Genomic DNA, 22757 nt, shown 5'->3' with positions numbered 1-22757 from the left:
GTCCAAACTGTCTTCCAAAAGTCTTTGGTAAGAATCAAATCCCAAGAAACATAGAAAAAGTTCTTAAACAACCGTGAAAGGAAATGTTTCAGTTCTTTTGAGCTTGAATTAAGCTAAAATTTACAAATTGTTGTTCAAGAATCTTTTCAAGTTTAAGATAAATGTCCAAATGCAGCTCTGAGAGCCAAGAGTCTTTCCGTGGTTCCTCCATAGTTTAGATATGGAATAGCAAAGCAAAAACAAGAAGAGGAATCCAGAGTTTCTTTACTCACAAATCAGTCGCTGTCCTTAGGGATAGGGGATCGTTCTGCTTGCAATTATCTACCATTTGTTACAGTGGGGATTCTGTAACACGATGTATCAAACAAGGAGGCCATGGAAAAGAAATATATATGGACAGATTCTTGATAGATGTTTCAGAGATGTTTATTTCTCCAGCCGCATGGCCAGGATCTGCCAAGGAACTGCTCCAGTCACGGGACCCGAGGGTCCTTCCCCCACGCAGGGGAACACAAAACAACCAATGGGGAACGCTGACCAGGGGCTGGCAAACCCTCTGCCTCCTGCCCAGGGCCCCTCTCCCAAGGCTACGTGGCAGGGGGGAAGGGACTCTGGCAAATTAATACAGAATAACCAGACTTTATTCCTCACAGATTGATTTACAGTTGTATTCTTGCAACTATTTCAGATATGCCACATTTTGTTTCACAGTTATTTCTTGCATGCTAATTGTCTAGTCAGAATGGCAAAGATCTGGAAAGCAGCCTCTGGACTCCACTGTGAATGAAACATAGGAATGAAAACTATTCATAACTGAGAAAAGTTTATCTTAAATATTGACCATCCTGATTTACTTATGGCTCAAATTGAAAGACTATAAAACCAGCAAGTGCAGTAACTTTTATTTATAGTTACAAAATGAAGTCACAAATTGGTATTTTCTATCATGGGTGAAGATTGTTGTTTAGATTGCTATGTAGCTAATTAAGAGCTCGAAAGCTTTATTTAGTTGCTATGTCCTTACTTATGCGCTAGATGATTCTCAACAGTATTTAAAACAGATTTTGCCTCTGTACTCTTTCCTCCAGGGTGTTTGAGTCTTATAATCCAATGCACTAAGTCAGGGGGTGTGGAGTGACACTGCTGAGTTTGTGCTTTCCTCTCCTAAGTGCACCGTTCCGTAACAGCGTCGACTGTTTGGGTTGCAAGTAACCCAGCAGAGTAGTAGGGCTGTGTGGAAGAGATACAAGAAGCTTTGAGACAACAGTCGTGCACAAGGAGTAAATACTGTTCTGGAAATTACTAAAAAGCTATTTTAAAATCATTAAAGTGTGCAAAAATTTCTAAGTACATCAGTAGTAGAGAGGAAAAGAAACCAAGGACCGGTCTGGGTTCCTTTGTGTTTGACCTTCTTCTCAAGGTGAGAGCTCCTGTTACTGCTGAGCTCTGTGCACCAGCAGCCAGTGATCAGAGAGCTGTTACTGTTATTATTTCAGTAACAGTGCAGTTGTGCTTAGATTTCTTGGAAACACATTCTTCCTGTCTCTCTGTCATTCCACAGGAGATGCAGCAGAAGTAATTTTTTCTGTATTAATGAATAAAATCTCACAACTCCTGTAGAGAAAAGTGGGTTTTATTCTGCCTGCACAACCATTTCACACTGATTTTTGTATTCTTTTTCTTTTAACATGAATCTCAGTCAGTGGGCAACTTTCGGAACTAAGGTGTTGATCACATTCTCTATTTTGTAGAATACATTTATTTTGTGCCCAGGAAAATTTATATTTTACTGTGTAGCAGCTGAAGAGTGGCAAGTTTTTAATTTAGTTCCTATCTCCCACTTTGCTTCACTGACCACAAAAGGCTCAGATTTCTAATATAGACACCCATGTGAATACTTGACTAGGTGCTTTAGCGTTATTTTTACAACCCCATAAAATAATTTAATTTTTACTCCATATTTTATATGTGGAACCAAGATTAAGTCAAAACTACCTGACCATTTTGTGTCTTCCTGGAACTACACTAAGTGCCACAGAAAAACTTTTTGCAACTTACTTGTCTAGCATCACATGGGAACTGTCACAAAGAGATACTGGCACCTGTGATGTAGGGCACACCCTATCTGTTACCTTCATGGAAGATGGCCCATTCCCATCTGGCAGACCACAGGCTTAGGCACTGTGCATGCTTCATTCTCTCACGCTAATAAAGGCGCTATCGTAAAGATACCAGTCTTATTCAAAATGAAACCTCAGGTTGCCCCCAGAGTGGGTCCTGCAATGTCTAGGAGTTAAAATCACTTTGGTTTATTTAAGACTAAGAGAAAGATAATGATTACTCCCCAAAGTGTTAAGAAGCTTTTACTAATAATACAATCAGTTGATCTTAACAACAAAGATAAAATGTTATTCTGTGGTGGGAAGGTTGTATGTTCTCAATTTAAATCAAACTGTAAATGCTGAATATTAAATCTTGGGAACAAATTGCCAGAGACTACGACAGACTTCCATTGGCAAAATTTTTCAAATCAAGCTCATGTGTTTTGCCTTGAATTTAGATATGATTAAAAAAAAAAAACAAAACCCCAAAAAAAACCCCAAAAAAACAAAACACCCTAAAACCTCAAGGTATTTCAGCCTCAGTTATTTAGTGTATCAGGATGAATAATCACAATTTTCTCTCTGGGAATTGTATGAATCTCTGGGGAATAAATAGCAGGTAACTATATAAATAAATTAATATCATAATGATATTCAGGAATTCATTAAGACCCTGTAGGAAACAATAATTCTACTAGCAGTGTTGACTTTTCATCCCTAATGATATTTTAATATTTTTTGTGTATAGCTTAGGTTTAAAAAAATTTTAGAATGCTCCCATTTTATGCCAAGTGGAACAAAATCTATATAGTTCAGTATAGGGGTTGAAATTTCTTCTTCATTATGCAGGCCTGAAAATAATCTATTAGCTTTGAGGATATCTGTTTTAGAAATTTTTCATGTTATGTTTGGTGCCTTCACCAAAAGGGAAGAATGTCTTTGCCAGTGAGATATTTCACACTTCTCTGGAATATTATTCAATTTCAGGATGTAAAGAAACATGACACTGTTGGTGTCTTTGCTGTGATGCTATCTGTGATGTCTCATAAAGTAAAATTTAACAGTATCCATATGTCTGTGTCTCCTTGTTCACGAGTCTAAAAGTTAGAGGAATAGGGTTATTAAGTGGAGTTCTGGGGAAAAGAAAACCAAACAAAACCCTCCAGTCTGTATACATGTGCATTGTCAGATGTCCCACCTCAAATCTTCCAATAATACAAAGTCAACAAAGGGTTCCTGTCCAGTCCTGGAAAGAAGTCAGTTTCCCTAGCAAAATTTACAGATAATTTGGTAATATTTATAATCATAAAAAAAGTATGAACAATTGTTTGTAGAAGTATGAGAAAAGCAATTAATTCTTGGGTTTGGGGTATACGAGCAAGATGGAGAGGTAGTTCTTTGTTTTTCAAGAATTTTGGCTTTAGGCTTCATTACTCAAAGTAAATTAAACAAAGATAATATCCTACAACAGTGCCAGAAGATAAAAGCATGTTTCACTTACATCCAGTTACTGAGTCATGTTCTGGAAGCAGTAGTTGTGAGGGTGTGGGGATTTTTGGTTTGTGTTTGTTTGCTTGTGTATAGGAGTTTCACTTGTTTCTTTCTAAAAGAAAAACTTCAAACATCAATACATTAAATTAAAATGCACAGATTTTTTATAATGAAGCTTGTATTTGTAATTTTTCTTTCATCTGAAATTATGCTCAGGTATCATATCTTGCTCTTCAATTCTCTGTCTTTAAATTTTAAAAACAATTTTTAGGAAACATTATACAGAACTGAAATTCCTCCAAGTTATCTGTGAATAGCAAATGACATTATTCCTTAAAAATTTTTTGAAACTTACAGGTTCCTTGAAGTTCTTGTCAAAATAACAAAAAATCACAGTTCCTGTAGAGGAGATTGAGTTCTTTTTAAGTAAAGCAGTAGTTATCAGGTTGTATAATGTTACCCTAATTTGTTCTAAAGACCAATAACATTATGTTGCTAAATCATTTAGTTTTGTTTGGAAATGTGAAAGGGTAAAAGGCAGTAAATAAGCTTTTGGCTTTAGTCTTTGCATGTAATGATGATTCCATGATATTATTCATTAAAATATGATGCACACATGGTTAGAATATGTTTTCAGCAGGCAAAGACAGAATTTGAACCTGTAAGTAAACTTCCTAGGAATCAGTAGAGAATAAAAGGGTGCAAGATGAACAAAAACATGGATCTGATTAAAAAGTGCTAGGACACGTTTTGAGCATAGAACAAAAGAGTGTGCTCAGTTTTAGTGAAAGCCTGCTAGTAGATGTTCCTTACTTTGAGTATGTGAGTAGTTTTCAAAAAATTTTTAGTACTTCACACATGACATAGGGGGGTGTTTATATATATATGTATGCACACACAAATATATATAAAACAGAGAAACAGAGAAATGTGGCTGAGGGAATTATATGGAAAACCACTGAAATTAGAATTTACTGCTAGCACTCATAATAGAATCAAGTTCATATGAACACACCATCATCAGCATTATAATGTTTAGTTGATCCACTTGTTAATCCTGAGCTCATAGGAGTTCTGGTCCTTCTATAACCACAAATTTCAAAGATGAGATCCAGCACCTGCTGAATCATTTGAGGATTTCATCATTTGTGATAAGGGAAATACCTGCTCTTGCTTTTAATTACATTCAAATACTTTTCTTTCATTCAGATGCATTTCTGTGTGAGGTGATTATGCAGGATGCTGTAGAAATGTTGTTTAGCTCTGAACATGTTTGTTTTTAGGGAAACTGTAGTGTTACTGATTGCACTGTTCATTGGAGAGAATGAAGAAATACTCCTTTGAATAGAAGATTACTGCTTCCTATCGCCTGTTTTTACTCCACACAATGGCACCACATGAAATTAAAGCAACATGTCAAAACTGAGCTGAAATGGAGATAACTGACATCTGTTGCTTTCTGATGCATTAAATTTTTTCTCTTTGCTATTATTCTTTCCTTCTGCAACCAGTTTTTCTATCATGTTTCTTTTTATCTCTTTTTTTCCTCCTTCTCCTTGAAGTTAATCTCTTAACGTTCTCCTTTACCCAATCCTCTTATTCTTGTTGTGTGAGTTTGTATGACACAATTGGGGTGTGTTTTCATAGGTACTGAGCAAAGAAATGTTTCTCCAGCAAGGAGGAATTGATGAAGTTCAGGTTTTGCCTTTTTTTCTTCAATGTTCTTGTGGTAAAGTAGAAACACATTTTTGGAACATCTTGTCTTCTCTGAAATCCGCTGTGGATTTCAATCAGCTTGTGCAGAACTAGTACGTGATGTGAATTTTTCCAGGGCCCCTGGATTTGAACTGCCCTGCAGTGCCAAACACCATCCCGCTGCACTGCTGGCCAAGACCTTCCAGCACCCAGCCAGCCCTGCTCTGCTCTTTGGTGGTGCAGGGTCTTGAGAACTCAAGTGGAAAACAGTTTCTAGATTTTCTTTGCTGTGCAGGCTGGCAGCCATAACCAAAGCTGTCAACATCTCGTTTTTGTAATCATTCTAGTTTTTGAAAAAATTATTTGGTTTGGAATTTGGGGGATTTTCTATAAAATAAAATTTTTAAGATTTAGTCACCTTCATGCTTAACTCACCTTGGAGTCCCAAAGAAAAATCCAGTTATATTTCCTAAAGACATATTCTGGCTGCCTGTGGATGTTTCTGTATTTTATAATATGGTACTTCTGTTTCCAATTTCTGCCATTTATAGAGCTATAGTACCATGGAACACAGACTCTGTAGTGTTTTCATATTTCAGTGTCAAAATAAAGCTAGAAGCAGAGAAGTTTTTTCAGAAATTCAGAGACATAAATTATTCCTTCCTTTGCTAAAAAAGCAAAATATAATTATCAAGAGTATAACAGTAAGTGTAAAATTAAAGTAGTGAAAAAAAGTACTAGTAATTTTAAAAAGTTATGAAAAAATTTAGTAGTTCCTCTTAGAGGAAAAGAAATATCCTACTATTCCATGCATTGCTCTATTTTCACATCATCCTAGAAAGAGCCTCCGCTGAAGTAATTTTAGTACTTCTCTCTGAATAGATCATTAATTTGGATAGAGAATTTTTCACCTGAATTAATTCAGGTGAAGAATTAATTTTCCCCTTAATTGAGTTAAGTTCTCTGGTATAGTAGTGATGATACTTTTCAGTGAAGTACAGGGTTTTTCTCTGCTTCACAGAGAGCTGAGACATTACAAACATCTTTTGTTTACTTGGTTGAGGATCTAATCACCATTCTTTCACCATTTTACTCTTTGGTTAAAGTAGGAGAACTTGCACTGTTATTCACTTAATAACATTTCAGGCATTTCTGTGCCTCATTATTTCAGAGATAAATTTTTTAATGCTGAGAATTTCTTTTTAATCCTTCATTGTAAAATGCATTTTCCTAAAAGGAAATTTTATAATGTACTTCCTTTATCCATACAGTCGAGTACTGTAAAAGTGTTGTAAACTGTCCTATTACAGGAAACAAAAACCATTTTTGGCCAGTTTTACTTACACACTACTGTTAAACTGTATGTTACTTCATTACAATACTTATATGAATTTATAATTTAGCTCTAGCATTTTTAATTATTGATTAGAATATAGTTGTTCTTTAAGTATGGGATAAAAAAATTGAGTCTGAATCTTAATTTTCCATAGCTTTCCTTCCAAATTTCCCAAACTCTTACCTTCACTTTTCTCCGGAGAGAAAAGTATTTTGGTTTTGCAGAGAGAATTATGCTGTGTCTCTATGGTGTCCCTATGTACAGTGGGGTGGCTGAATCATATTGGTAAAGCCAAAGGGAAATTTAAGGATCACACAACAATTTTTGCTGTAACTTCTGCTGAATGACTGATCATTTATTTATTTATTTTTAAACTTTATTAGTTGGCCTGTTGAAATATGTTACCTGTCCTGTAAACCTGCCCTGTTAAATTTTTAAAATTATTTGCAGCTAAACAGAGTTTGCTCTTAAGGAGCGACAAAAATCTCAATGAATATTTTTGAAAGCTCCATTCATAATGTTCAAAAGCACTGCTTAGAAAGGATTTTGGGACTTATTTTCTTACTTTTCTTAATTCTTATTATGTTGCTGTCCTGTGGAGCACTACCTTTGAGAAAAGTGGTTGTGGCTAATAACATTCCTAGTCTTTTCATTGCAATGTGAACTGAAATATGAAGCAGCTTACAGAAGTCAGTATCCAAGACAAGAAAAGAAATTATTTACAGAACAGAAAATTTTGGAGCTGGGCTCATGGGATGGTGTTTTACAGACAAGTGAGCCATTTTGATCATTTTCCCAGTTTGGGTTAAGAAAAAACATGATATCTGGCAATAATATTTAAGTGATTTAATGAGATTAATAATCTGAAATAATTGTTTAATTTATATAGGTATTACCACCTTTTTCTGAAAAAAATAGTTTTACAAGGAGGTTTCTTATTATAAATTTCTATATTTTATTTATTTTTTTAGCCAGAGATTCACTCCCTGTTTAAAAAATTCTACTAGAGATGTGGGTCTAAATTATACCTTTAAATCTTTTGGCCAGAAAAGGAGATTTTACAGCAATTGTGCATAATTTTCAAGCTCCTGTAAATTGATTTTTCAGTCTTGCAATAATGGCTTTTGGCCTGATATTTGCATTATCCACAAAGTGTGTATTACTGTTCCCCATTTATTTAAATGAAGGCTGTGTTTAAAAGATACTGTTCTGCCGGAGACTGAATGGAATGTGCTTTATTAATCTGGGACTGCCTTATTCTCTATGGACTATGTTTATGCATTCAGCAGAGGTTACTGATTCATATAGCAATAGGAACCCTTGAAATGCCAAGTACCTGCTGAGATCAGCTCTCTTTCTGGCAAAGGACTGGTAAAGCACAAGTCAGGGCACAAAGTTTGGAGAGCTATAGAAAATAATTTTGATTTTGAGAATTGTTTTCATCTAACATTTAATTAAATTATGTAGAAAATATCATGTCTTCCTATATTCAGCTTCCTTTGAACATAACATTTCTAGGAGATTAAAAAAAAACCAAATAAGCCCAAACCAAAGCTACCAGCAAACCTCTACATTTAATAGGGTTTTGATAAGATTATGCCAAGCATCATAAAATTAAGCCATTCCTAAATGGAACTTGCTCTTGAACTATGAACTATTACCTTGCATGCTCACTAAAATATACATTTGTAGTGGTTTGGTCTAAAATACTCATTGCTGTTTATCTTCTGTGAGATAAGAATTAGGAGAAATGCAAAGCAGGCACCAACTTGAATGAATATAAAGAAGTTTATTAACAGACCTAAAAGAAGAAAAGAAAAAAATTATACCACCTTTAGAACTCTCCTCCTCCCCCCACCTTCCTCCCGTCTCCCACTGACAATGTAAAGACAACCCTTAAGATGTTCAGTCTGTTTACCACTTCCATAATAACCTGGTTCAGTCCATTTAGAAAGAGAAGTCTCTCTTTGCTCATGCTATGAAAACAGTATCACACCGAGACAGCCACCCACTTCCAAATATTGTTCAGTCCATTTAGGAAGAGGAGTCTCTCTGCTTGCGATGTGAGTCCCTTCCCCCGACTTGCAGCTTTTCCCGCAACTGCTTTCGAGGGTCCACTCTTGAAAGTTTTCTGGGGTACAATTTTAAGGTTGAGCTGTTCAGAAACAAAGAAAAACAGAGGCCCTTCTCCTTCCCTGGGAGCAAAGGGTCATCTTCATCTTTAAAACTATCTCTGGAAGCATCTCTAGGAATTGAGGTTTTTCTCCTTTCCTCTTTGGAGCAAAAGTCCTCATCTGGTTCATCTGGTTCATCTCTCTCTGTCCAAACTTCTCATGAAATTACAGCTGCGTCAGCATCTCCCTATCTCAGCGCAGGTGCTTCTGCTTATGAGTTGAACACTCCACCCCCCATATCTTCATGAAATTACAACAGGATACTCTGATATATCATAGCTTCACAACAGACTTTCAGCTTTAAGCATCTCCTCTCTCTCTTCCCTCAGGTTTTCAGCTCTTCACAGCAATAAAAGGGTTAATCTCACCTCGGCCTTGCAGCTGGAATGTGGCTTATCGCAGTTGGTCACTGACCTCTGCCGGACAGCGGTGCCGCTTTGCTGAATCTCGGCCGCAGTGGAGGGGGGGGGGGGGTTCCGAGCTGCTCCGGCTGCCCACGGCAAGGCAGTGGGGGGGGTTCCATGGCTGGAACAGGCCCATGGCTCCAGGATGGCTGTGGCCCGGCCCGGCCTGGCCCAAGCAGGGCCTGGCCGGGCCCACTGGCCCCCGCACGGGGCCTGCAGCCACCTGTCCCAGCGCCGGAAACGAGAGAGAGCTGAGGTGGGAGTTTGTCTATTCTTAAGTGTGGATCACAGAGGCGGTCACAACTTTAAGTGGCTTAAAGAATTGTCCATATTCAAACTGGCCAGCTGATAGGTTCTATCAGGTCCCAGAGGAAACTGTAAGCACCCCTTAGCAAGGATATCCCTTCCGGGACTATGCTTGCTAACCTATGACAACATTTTTAAAGGAATCAAAATTTTTATTTCCTCCATGAAGTTCTGTGATTCCTAGAAGATGAGAAAACAGGCAGCTGCTTGCTCAGTAGGATTTTTTGTCGTCGTTCAGTATACGCTTTCCTTTGTCTTCTCTTCAGCTCAGAAGAGAGAACTGTTCACTTATACCACTTGAATATATAAGTACTTCAAAGACACTAATTAATGTCTCCTACTAACTTATCTATGAAGTGAGGAGTGCCATCATCATCATTTAGCACATCAATAGCTGCAGCACAGAAAAATTAAGGTGAATGCAACTGTTAATGTTATAATTTTGTGAGTCCACCAAAGAAGGGATCCTGTGCATCTTCCTTACATCTACGACCACCTGGGTCTACTAGGCATGCCACAAAATAATTATTCTTCTAAGTTACATTTTTTGAGTAAGTAGTGTCTGAGCATGTAAATAGCTATTCCTATAACTGTAAACAAAAGACCAACTTGAATTTTATCTCTTTCAATATTTTGATGACTATAGTTTACCATGGTAGTCCTTATTCTTTGAGGTTTTGTTCCATGATTGGTATTTATTTTAGGATTTTCTATGTATTTATTTGGATGCCAACCATATAGACACTAGAACTGATTGTTTTTTCCTTCTTTCCCTTAGGCATTTCCTGGAAATACAAACTCTGACAGCGTGGTCCGGCATGATTTACAACATCCAGTTATTGCTCGCTATGTAAGGATAGTTCCTTTGGACTGGAATGGCGAGGGCCAAATTGGGTTAAGAATTGAAGTCTACGGCTGCTCCTACTGTAAGTTTTTCCATTATGATCCTTTTTTTCCCCCCCAAATAAAAACTCGCTTTGGATTTTGGATTAAATGCATATCTCAAAGACTTTTACCTTAACGACAGGGTTGCTAGTTGTGTTACCCAAGACTTCAGGAAATATTTGTTGGAACTTTAACTCTGAGTTGACAGTTTGTTCTTCTCTGGAAGATGCGACATTGGAATTTGTGATAGCTCTTTGAAGTTTCTCCTTTTCATTGTCGTGGTTTCTGTTGTAGAAGGCTTTGGTTACTGTATAAGCTTGATTGGTACATTTGAGGAAGAGATTGTATTCAAATGTCATGTTGGGTCTTGAGGGATGAAACAGAAACAGGACATAGTTTGTTGCCTGGTACTAGAGATAAAATTAAAGCAATAAACAAGAATTCTATCAGAATAGTTAAGATTGTCTAAATATGTGACACATTTTTCTGAGATATTTCCTTGAGTATTTGAATGTGACTTCAGAATTTCTTCTGAAATCTGGGCAAGCGATGGGTTCAAGTACTTCTGTAGTTAAGACCAGAACTGATAAGGCTTTAAGAAAAGCGAGGTTAGTTTCTAATGCTCTTCCTTCAATCCAGGCAGTTCTTAAGTCTGCAAACCTGCAAAACTGAGTTTATGATGTCCCATTTCTATGTATTTTTTAGGCAGTATCCTGGATTTGTTGGTACTTTAGCTGGAAGATGTTATTTGAGATTTGTTTTTTAAAAACCAGACATTAGAATAAAATGAAGATGACTCATCACTGACTTCACTGGGTGACATAAGACATATTGGAACCCTTTGCCATTCTTAATAGCAAAAAAAGAAAATTTGTGATTTCAGTTACTTTTTTGATTAGATTAGATAGTCAAAAGTCTACATACTTTCATTCAACACCAATAGAACCACGAAGAATAGAGTTTTTATATTTTTTCTTATTTGCATACAATGAATGTTTTAAAAATGTGTATTGAATCGCAGAGAATTTCCGAACATCTGCAGGAACTTAGTTGAGAAATCAAATCAAGTTTGCTGTGGTGTTGATGCTGTGTGTTGGTGCTGCTGTGCTGGGGGTACACATGGTTGTTAGATATATTTGCAAAAATACAAGAGCAGGAGCTGTTGCAATAAGACAAAGTGTAATGGTTTTAAACTAATAGGGAGTCAATTTAGATTAGATATAAGGAAGATATTTATTACAGTGAGGGTGGTAGAACACTGTAACAATTTTCCCACAGAGGTGGTGGTTGCTCCATCCATGGAAACAGTCAGGTTGGCTGGGGCTCTGAGCTACCTGATCTAATTGAAGATGTCTCTGATCATTGCAGGGGGATTGGACTAGATGGCCTTTAAAGGTCCCTTCCAACCTAAACTGTTCCATGTTTCTGCAATATCTGTTACCTGAGGACCTGCGGGTTACTCTAAAGTTAATTCTTACTCAAGAGAAACTGAACCTCTGAAGTTTTAGGTACAGCTCTGATTATTCAGTACATGGCTCTTAATAAACACGCATTTACCATCATAGTGCTAAAATGTTCTACATGCTGTTTTAAGTATACCAAACACTACAGCATGGCTAATTTTCCAGCATAATAAATACTTTCTTCTAATATAGGTCCTTGCTTGTACATCAAATGCAAATTCAGGAGTTTGATACAAGAAACCAACATCTAGTTTACTGTCAAATATAACTCCAACAGAAGAAAATGTAGCAGAATCAAACAATAAATCTGATGATATTTGCTGCAATATTTACACATAAAAATGGCACATTTTAATAAAGAGAACAGACAAAACACTGTAGGTACGCAACAAGATAATTTTAGAGGCTTAAAGTAAATGTGAGAAAAAGTAAAACACAGCTTGCTGACAAAGTTATTTTAGTTGTTTGATGAAAATTTGCTTGCTTGCTGAACTTTTGGAGGAGAATCAAAAGTATCTGCCAAGGACACAATGTATGGAACCATAAAAATACTGACAAAAATATGTCCTCACAGAAGAACTAAGATGACCCAACGTAATTTCGTAATTTTACTGAGAGCGTATTACTGGTCTGTTTTGTATTAGAAGCAATATTACTGATTTCAGTAATAATTGAAGATTTTTTTTTAATGGAATACTAGAATAAATATATTCTGGTTTTATGTGAATAGGGGCTGTTCTTTTAACAACTCGTCTATAATACAGTGTGGTTTTTACACGCAGGAATTGGGCTGCTCCCAAAATGGTATCAGTAGAGAGCAGCAGAGCGGTTGAGAAGAAAAACTAAAAAATCACTGTGTTAAGAGAGAGGAAGGCATCCCTTTGGTATGAGCACTGTAAGCAGGGAGTACTGTTTACAAATTCCCAGCTTGTCTTCAGATGAATTATTTGGAGCCAGGTGTAAATGCTGCACCGTTCCATGTAGATGTGTCCTTTGGCAGAGGCCAAGTTTTTAAGCTTATGATTAGAAGTGCACACATTTGCATATAAATATAAGCACTGCCACTAACCAGTGTGATTTGCAGATTAATCTTGCTGTCATTTAAGGAACTACCCATTAAGATAATCACCAATTTTAAAAGCCTGATTAAAAGACAGACTTCTAGTCAAATCTGCCTCAATTTTTGGAGCTATTACCTAAATAAAAGGCTGTCCAATATATCACAATTTTAATTTTTCTTTTAGTTAATAGATAATGTATTCTTTTATTTAGGTATCTTCAGATACAAAAATCAGATTTTCTCACGTTGCACACAGGGTTTAATTGGGAAGCCATACACAGTGACTGTAAAAATTCTTTCGTTGCACATTGTTGCAACCTGGTAATTAGCCTCAGACCTTTAAGAAAAATGCTTCCTCATGTTGCACTGCTTATTCAAACATCAGGTCACTAATTGCCATATTTCTGGTTCGTATTTTTTTTTTTGTATACGCATTTAAGATACACATTTAACTTTTTTTGTACAAGGGGTGAAATCTGTGTCCTTCCTTGCCCAGAAAATCAAGTTTAAAATGAGATGTGTTTTGCAGAGAGTAGCAATTAGAGTTCACATCTGTACTCTGGAGAAGTTAATAGCATTACCAAATCTTCTTTTAGTTTTGTTTTGCTTAAAGTTTAAAATCTGTTCTGTCTTTTAAATTTTATCTCTGTATTTTGTGTAGATGAGGTCTGTGGGGTTGTCTTCTAACAGAAGAGTTCACAGAAGTCACCAAAAAAGAATTAGGGCCTTACTCTACAACAAGATTCAGAATGAAATTTATTTTGTTTCTTTTTCTACAGTGCAAAACTCACTATATCTTATTGTTTTAAAAACGTATTAAAATTGGGTAAAGAACTTGCTCCATTATATTAATGGGGAAATTGCATGAGCAAAATAAGCTTGAAAAATCACAACAAATAGACAATTATACAACATAAAAACCCACTTTTTAGTCAATGGGACTTTTAGCTTTTATTTTAAAATTATGTATTTCATAAACCATAAAGGGGAAAGGGTCTTTGCACTTTAAGTGACATCATATATCAAAAAGCAAGTCACAAAGAAAGCAATACAACCAAAGTCAAAATATTCACTGAAATCAGTTAAATGAAAACTGATGGCTGAATTTTATTCACTCTCTTTTGGACAGGGAGAGCAATGGCACATGACACGGATCTTCCACCATGTCCATTTTTATGAATTTTTGAGACGGGCAGCAAAGACATGGCATCTGGAGGCCATGAGAACTACGATATAGGACTTTTACTACTGATTCGTGAAGACCATAACAAGCTCCTGCAGGAGCATTGCAATATGAATAGTTCCCTTAATCTCCATCCTGTGGCAGATGAATGCCTACAAAAAAAAAAAAAAAAAATGCAAAAGGCACATTATTGCATAGGCTTTGGCTACACTTTCCAAGGTAACTGTAGGAGGCCTTCTGGGTCATGAAAAACCTATGAGTGGAAAACACTCATGATACCTTTATTCACAGAGGCGTTTTTATATGGGTGTGCTCATTTTCTGGATCTAAACAGTACATCTGTATTTTTGATGCAATTGCCCATCTGATGGCAAGAATTTTGAAATTCCAGATGATGCACTTCTGAATTGTAAGACATACTTGAAAAAAAAAACAAATAAGACTTGGAGATGGCAGAAAGCTGTGCAAATACTCAATAAACTCAAGGCAAATAGGTGGCAGGAACAATTATAAAGCTCCATAAGTGGCTGCAAGCTGAGATGTTTGCATTCACTGACCAGCTCTGTTTGCTAATACTTAGGAAGCAGTGGGACTGAACAAATGTCACATGACCTGTATTTGCAAACCTGTTCTTTTTCAGCTATTAGCTCTACTATCTGTACTGTACTATGTCAAGTGTTACTGTTTCCGTTTTCTAATTGGTGACCGATGGGGTTTTTTTCGAGAAGGAGGGAACAGAAGGAAAAATAATAACAGTCCTGTGGTTATTCATGAAATAATGAATATTTGTATGGTGAGCATTTACTCTATAGACAGTAAAATGATCAAAACTTTGGTCATGGAGTCATGTTATAAGGACTAAAATAACATTTGGAGATGCTCTTAAAGGGTGAGCCAAGTGAATATTTGCAAGAACTGATTAGGAAGTATTGAAGGGGTAAAACCTGTGGGCTGAACAGATCTTTTGGTTATTGTAGTTAATCGTGTTTGCCTGCAGTGATTTTGAGTTAAAATACTGTTTCCTTTGACAGATAATTCTGCATTCAGCTATACTTAGCTGCTAGGAAATGTACTTATTTGAAATCTGCTTAGCTTGGTTTCATGCTATTGGCACTAAATAACTATCCATGTCTCACTCGTTGTCTCCCATGGTTGTCATGCACACTTAAAAGAGAAACTTCTATATTGTCTGGAGCTATCTATTGCATCCAAATATCAAAATGACTGATTAAGGTAGATGAAAAAGATTCTTTATTTCCCTTTTGTTGAATCTTATCAAGTTTCACTTGGCCAGATTCAAAGGACATTTTGTTTCACCAGCACATAGCATAAAAAAAAGCATGATCCAAAGCCCCTTGAAGTGTCATGTTTCCTATTGAAATACACTGTGCTAAATAAAATAAAATAAATAATAACGTGTTATAAATGTTTGCATACATATTTCTGCTCTTACACTTTTGACACCTGTGTGAATATATGCTTAAATGGTGAGAGTACTTATGAACTCCAGTAATCTGCATAAAATTTCCTAGCTTTTCTTATCATATTTTACTACTTACAATAAATGTGCCACTAAGTTTTCTAGCCACTTTTCTGTCCACATAAGTGGTAGAACTGCATAAAAATATTAACTGGCAGAAAGGAAGAATAATTTTCAAGATTTCATTTTGTGAAATTGATGTCTTTTCCTGCTCTTAAAATCAAGAGTCATACATGGTTAGAAGGAGAAAAGGGATTTTACCTTGGTATTTATTTTAAGGATCCTTAGGTGCAGCACATCCAGGTCAAATGCACTGAAATGCACACCAAAAGATCTGGTGTAACATTCTAGGTCTTACTAATTAGCATATCTATCAAAGATTCCCCAGTGAGAGGCTCGAGTGAGCCCCCCTCCCCAAGGAACCTTCCCCTGGATGGTTCTATCTTGGTTTACAGAATGTGTTCTGGAGGGAACCTTGGGGTCTGGGGCACACTGATCCCTAACTACGAAGCTTCTAAAATGTTTAGTCTCTCAGCTTAACAAACAAGTCTAAGAATGTAGGCAAAAAGTACTAAGAATACAGAAGTTGTAAAAAAGGTATAAAAGGGGTATAAAAGAAAGGGTAAAAATCTTCATGGCATCAAAATCATATATTTCTAGAAACTTTACTAACTTGATGTGAGTGACTGGTTTGAATATACAGGGATTTTAATGTGGGAGAAAAACAGAACTAAAAGAATCATTTAGCAGAGGCTGCTGTGAGTTACTCAGGTTTTCCTTGTGTCAGTGGTTTGGATAGTTAAGAGTTCTGCTAAGCATCCAACTGTTTTTCCCCTTTTCTCTTAAATTTCAATATTTCTGTCCTGGAAACTTCTATACCTATTTAGGCTCATGTCTTTGATTTTAGCTGTCATCTTCACAGCTCATCAGTGACAAACATAGCTTGATATTCTCTTTCTGACATTAAAGGTGCATGGATGAATACTCATATCTAAACTATGGAGAGTAAGGGAAATGAACTGTGAACTTTTTCTTTGCAAACTTTTAAAGATGTTTTTGAATATGTGCTCTGTTGGTAAGTTTGCTTCCTTGTTAGTGCATTTTTTCTACCTTTTTGTCAGACAAGAGATTTGTTTCTTTCTTAAGATCATGAAAATGGACACCTTTTATCCTCCAGATAGTCTCAGGTCATGGTAGTCATTTAACAGTAGAGTTCTGTAATTTAAGACCAAAAATACCATCTGTCTTTGTAAGTATTCTCAGTACAGATTGTTCTTCTCTATGCCCTCTTCAGGAAAGGACAGTTGTGATTGTTCCTATATAATTGTTGATATATTTTGGCATGAAAAATAAGTGAGAACATGTTTCAGTCCATTTATTAATTTTGGCTGTTATCATTGACAAACATAGGCCTCTTTTGGTAGTAGGTAGCACTTAAATTTTAAAATAATAATAAAAAAAATAGTTGCATTTTGTTGTTTGGGTTTTTTTAGTGCATTAAGAAATATACTTCTAAAATCGGAAGATTCCAGCTGAAACAGAAAAAAAAATATTTCCATATCCCTTATTGTTTAATTTTAACATTTTTTTATAAATCAAATATTTCAGAAGGATTTGACATAAAAGGGATTTGTAGTAAAAAAAAGTTTGTTTTATTCTTCATCTTTTTGTTAATCTGATGCAATATGAGTTTTTTTCCTCTCTCAACTTTTTGGATCTGGTAACAAAATGAAAAATCCATTATTTTCTACTTGTAATTGTAATGAGGTTACTGGCAGATATTCTCAAGCACCACAGCTTTGAGAAGTGCAACAACTGTGTGTATTCTTTACAGGTTCATTTGTTAGCTGACAATGAGAGTATAATCTGCTGGTTTCAACTGGGGTGAAGTTAATCCTCTTCACAGTGGCTAGTGTGGGGCTGTGTTTTGGATTTGTGCTGAACACAGGGTTGATAACACAGAGAGGTTTTGTTATTGCTGAGCAGGGCTCACACAGAGCCAAGGCCTTTTCTGCTTTTCCTACTGCCACGCTGGCCAGGAAGTTCAGGGTGCGTGGGAGGTTGGGAGGAGACACAGCCAGGACAGGTGACCCAAACTGACCAAAGAGACATTCCAGACCATATGGCATGTTGTTCAGTATATAAAGTGGGGGGAGGAAAGAAAAAGAGGGGGATGTTTGGGGTGATGGCATTTGCCTTTTCAAGTAACCATCCCATGTTATGGAGCCCTGCTCTCCTGGGGATGGCTGAACAGCTGCCTGCCCATGGGAAATGGTGATCGAATTCCTTGCTTTGCTCTGCCTTTGTGTGTGGCTTTTTCTTTCCTTATTAAACTGTATTTATCTCAACCCCTGAGTTTTCCACCTTTTATTCTGTCGCTATTCTCCCCAATCCTGCCGGTGGGGGAGTGAGCAAGCGGCTGTGTGGAGATTGGTGTCTGGCTGGGATTAAACCATGACAGTCAGAGAAAAACAAGTATATTTTGTATGAATGCGTGACCCACCAGCTTGTTCAGTTGTATTCCTATAGAGTTTTCAATTACACTTGAATATTTTTTAAATCATTTATCGTTTCCTTTAGAAGGATGTAAGCAGCTGGCTTGTTTGAAAAGGCTAGTTTAACTCATTTTTGCTGTGGAATGAAGCACAACTTTTTCCTGGTATATAAACAGGATTTACAGCCAAATTTGATAAGATCTTCCAGGTTTTGATGAAGGTTTATTAAAGTCAGGTCTGGCTGTTGTGGAAAAAAAGCAGACTAATGTTTTCTAAAAGGTTTTCCAGCAACTGCCCACACACACCACAGAAGGGATTTTCCATACAGTGGTCGGTAACCAGTTAATAGGAAGATGAATATTTCAAACATATCTTTCAATAAACATCTGAAAACATCAAAACCAGAAGCAAAGTTAGAGTGTTTTTTTTCACAAAGTAAGAGTGGTAGCACCTAGGTAACTACATTTAAAAACTTCAGTCTAATCACAACAGTCTTGCCTTTAATGTTTTACCTGAATGAAGGCTCATGATGGCTACGCTGGGCATTATTTTCTTGCATTCCTGTAAGTGGCGATTGATCCATTTGTCCATGGTGACTTATTCACTAGAGAAATCAAGTGGGTTTTTTTCTCACGAAAGAAAAAAATTCAACAGATTTTCAACTATAGGCCTTGGTTCTATGCCATTGATTGGGAGCCTGAAGGGCCTCACTGGTATTTGTTTTCCTGAATGTCTGGAATAAAATATATTAAGGACGCAGTTACTTCCAGACCCAGTTCAATTTATTCTGTTTTTGTCTCAGAAGTCTGGGTGAAGATGATGCATTTTGTATTTTTATTTTAGGCATGGCAAATGGAGTCTTACTGTGAGTAAATTCTTATTTCCTCTCTGGCAAAGGTTAGTGTTTTCTGGTAAGAAAGTGCATATATGAAAGGGTCAGCGTTACTGAGAGGAAAAAAACAAATTTAACTCTTCATAGTAATGCTTTTATAAGGTTAAAACAAGCCTTGGTGTTTACATGCAGTATATCCCTATACAGAGTTACTTTTCAAGACAAAGTCCTGTTTTAAAGTTGGTCTCTCGTCTTCATGATCATACCTTTGGAGAGTTAGATCACTGTGATGCCAGCTTTTCCCTGAATTCTCTAAAACAGGGACAAGTTCAGGTTTTTCCATCTCATAAAGGTGACATGGTATGGCCAAAGATTTCAGTTTATCCTGTGTTTCTCATACTGCTTCTGTTGGTGTACAAACATTTTAGAAGTGCTCCTTAATTCTCAGTCCCCTCTGGAGCAGCATGAAGTTCCCAGTAGCACTTCCACCCTGACACAGTGCCTTGCCAACCCTTGCCTTACCTTCAGCTTTTCTGATGGTATCCCCAAGAGCGAACTCCTACCTTTCTGTCCAGCCTCTCCTGCAGGTGCATCTAACTGGAGAATGAGATAAAGCTACCTGCAGTGTCCTGCTGATATCTATCCAGTCCAATAATTCTCCTTTGCTAAAAGCCCATAAGAAAACAGTCAAACAAACTGCTGGGTCTGTTTCCTGTACGAGTGAATTATGCTAAAATAAACAAATATTTGGCTTGACTAAGCACCCTCCTAGATTCAGTAATGAAGGCATCAGATGTCTCGTAACCTTTCTGAGATTGGATTCTTTGCTGCTTTTCTTTTAGTCTTTCTAAGGCTGTCACAAGAAGTTACTAACTCACATGGCAGAGGAAGTTCCCATGCAATGTATATGGTAAAATGTTAGCTCTATTCAGAGGTAGCCCTTTTTATTAGAAGGTTTGACACAATATTTTAGGCTCCACAATGCTGGAGCATTTCTGGTTTTGTTCTGACTGTACAGTAAAACAATGCAAAATATTTCTCTTGAATACAGTTCAAGTTGAAGTACTTTTGTGTATGGATTCATCTGGGTATTTAGTCAGCTTCCTAAATTTCTTGTTGAAGAGAAAAGGCTTACAGAGTTCACTTATTAAGTACCTGTTTGTACTTGATGCAGATCGAGGTGAAGGAAGAACCTTTAAACAACAATGGTTGTGATTTTTTAGGAATGTCACTGACCATCAGAGATGATTAAAGCTTTTATAGTAACCTCTCTTTTTTATCATGCATGTAATAATAGTAAAATGGATGTAGAAATGTGAGAAATAAATTTAGCTGTATTTTAAAGATTAAGAATTTATGGGACATTTAGAATTTGAGTATCCTTTAGGAATTCATGGTGGAACTGGTTAAACACTGGAGGAAAACTTTTCTTTAAATATGTTCCTATGTTCATGCACATCAATTTGAAATGCTAACATTTGGCAAAACAGTATTGTTCAGTCAAACAATATTAATGACAAGATATAAGCTAAAATGGCAACCGTAAGCAAATAGTGAAAATTCACATTCAAATTTGGGTGTAATCATCGTATTTTCATGACAAATTGAATTCTGAGATCTACATTAATTAAGAACTTAAAGCTATGTTATATGGACCCTAATTATATGCATGTATATCTATTTCAGGTACTTGATCTGACCTGTTTCTAAATAAAGAGCTGTCGGTCCTATATGATCTAGAAACTTGGAAAACCAAGCTCTTCACAAAAGTGCTTAGCAGTTTTATAATTTAAAAGTATATATTTATGTAATGAAGAAAGCTGTAGATATTTTGATAAAAATGTGTTATTCAAAAAATGAGAAAAAAAATAATTTTTATACCTCCTTAATCCTGTATATTCATCAGATTTTATCAGCCAGAATTTTAAAGTTTCATATGGGTTATTGTTAAAAAATAATTAATACCTTTATAGTAATACCAAATATTAAAAAATAATGAATAGCTTATGGCATGGGATCTGATCCTAGAAATCCTCTAAAAACTTTCTTGCATAGTAATGTTTCTATCTTTACATTTACAGATTGACAAGGTAATTGGAGTTTAATTATTTTAGTATGGATATGTTCTTTATTGCTTTTCTTTTTCTTACAGACCATATGTATTTAATTGTCCTTTTGGCCTTAAATAAATTGAAGAACTTGAGAAACCGGCTTTCTAAAGCCACAGCTATAAAAAAAAAATCCTTAGAGGGTCAGTAATTTCCTTCACCTAAACAAAGCCCTATAAATTGATCAGGAAGAACTGCAATTTTTGTACCAAACCTATATGCAAGGTTGGCAATGCTGTTTCTGTAGTGATTTGTTTTGGTAATTAGCTTTGTTTACAGCGAGGCAGGCCCAGGGTATTTTGTTAAGTGGTAATGAATCAGTAAAGAGAAGCAAACTTTCAGTAAACATGTATGGGCCAGAGAAGGTAGTTGCTAATTTTCTTCAAGGTGGAAGGACATTTTTGTAGCTGTTGTAGAGGATGTTGGCAGTAGTGTGATATGAGAAAAGCCTGTTGAGCTGCAGTGCATGCTAAAAGGGAAGGAGGTAGTGGGGATTTACAGTCATAAATTCAGATGGGTTCTTTTGCCTTATCAGTGAGTTGTGACTTACATTAATTCAGCTAATTTACGTCTTACTATAGATGGTTTTTAAACTGAGGCAACAGTTCTAATAAACATCTTCAGTACTGCCCTTTTATTGAATGCTATTCTAAGAGAGTAAGAGGGAACCTAGTAAAGCCCGTGTTTCAGCTCTTTATCATCACAGTCTTTCTCTCACTGACTTAATTTTTCTCTCTCCTCCATTTTTAGTTATCTCCAAAAGTCTCTGCTATGACTTCTGCATCATTTCTTTAATTGTGTATAGCTTCCTGATTCCAGTCCTTCCTTGTCGGAGTTTTCATAAGCACAGCATGAAAAACAAGAGAACATTCAGGATTTTTTTCTGAATTTTGAATGACAGCAGAAATGCATAGTCCTTTTCAAGCATTTAGATAATGAATTTGTATCCAGCTTGTGAGTAAAAGTTAATTGCCTGGAAGTCCTCACCTGTAGAGTGATGTCAGTTGAACTATTTACATAATCAACTGGTTTGTATGTCAGTATATTTTTAATTCTTTCTATAACATGGATGTGAGATAGTGTATGATTTTTGGAAATGTCAGGCTCTGGATATACAATAAATTTCAAACTCAGCTGGCAGATTTTCACCCCGGTCAAAACTCAACAAAGGACTTGCATCAATTTAGGAATAAGATTACTTGTCTCAGCTTTGGGGGAGGCGTTTGTCATCATTAGTTCTAATGTAATTAATCACAAGTATTAATTCTATGCAGCATTGGTTTTAGAGGCAAACTGGCAGGATAATTCCCCAGGCACTGAGTATGTCTCTGTAAGCCTAAACTAGGTTGTAGTAGATATTTCCCAGTTTGAAAATTGAAAGAACGTAGTACCTTGGCTTACACTCTGCTGAAGATTTCTACCAATTTGAAGTAAATTTTGGAGGTAACAAAGGGGAAAGAAGTCTGTTGGAAGTTTTTCCACTGCACACTTGTAGTAAGACATGGTGGCATCTCACCAAAGGCTTTCTGTCAGTGATTATTAAATGCTTACACCATTCTCATGCAATATGTGCAGGCAAGACTTCAAATCAAACACATCTCTGAGTTATGTGGAAATTCTACTGAAAACATTTAATTTTTCATTATTCCACCTTAATTCTGACCCTACGCTTGACTACTGTGTCTTAGGACAGCTGCAGACACAGTGAATGAAATCTCTCTTTGTAGCACTGTATTTTCCACA

General features: G+C 36.3%; 1 protein-coding gene across 1 annotated transcript in view; it reads left to right on the top strand.

Moving 5' to 3' along the window:
• CNTNAP2 (contactin associated protein 2) overlaps window positions 1-22757 on the top strand; it is a 1047354-nt gene that overhangs the window by 455562 nt on the left and 569035 nt on the right. Inside the window, exon 4 of the mRNA XM_069007741.1 lies at window positions 10287-10434. Within this exon, the coding sequence (XP_068863842.1) occupies window positions 10287-10434 (148 nt within the window). The remainder of the gene's footprint in view (window positions 1-10286; window positions 10435-22757) is intronic.

This window comes from Aphelocoma coerulescens, chromosome 2 (genome assembly GCF_041296385.1).
Source record: "Aphelocoma coerulescens isolate FSJ_1873_10779 chromosome 2, UR_Acoe_1.0, whole genome shotgun sequence".
Lineage (NCBI taxonomy): Eukaryota > Metazoa > Chordata > Aves > Passeriformes > Corvidae > Aphelocoma > Aphelocoma coerulescens.
Note: the sequence above shows the minus strand (reverse complement) of the source record. Positions and strands in the feature narration are given on the sequence as shown.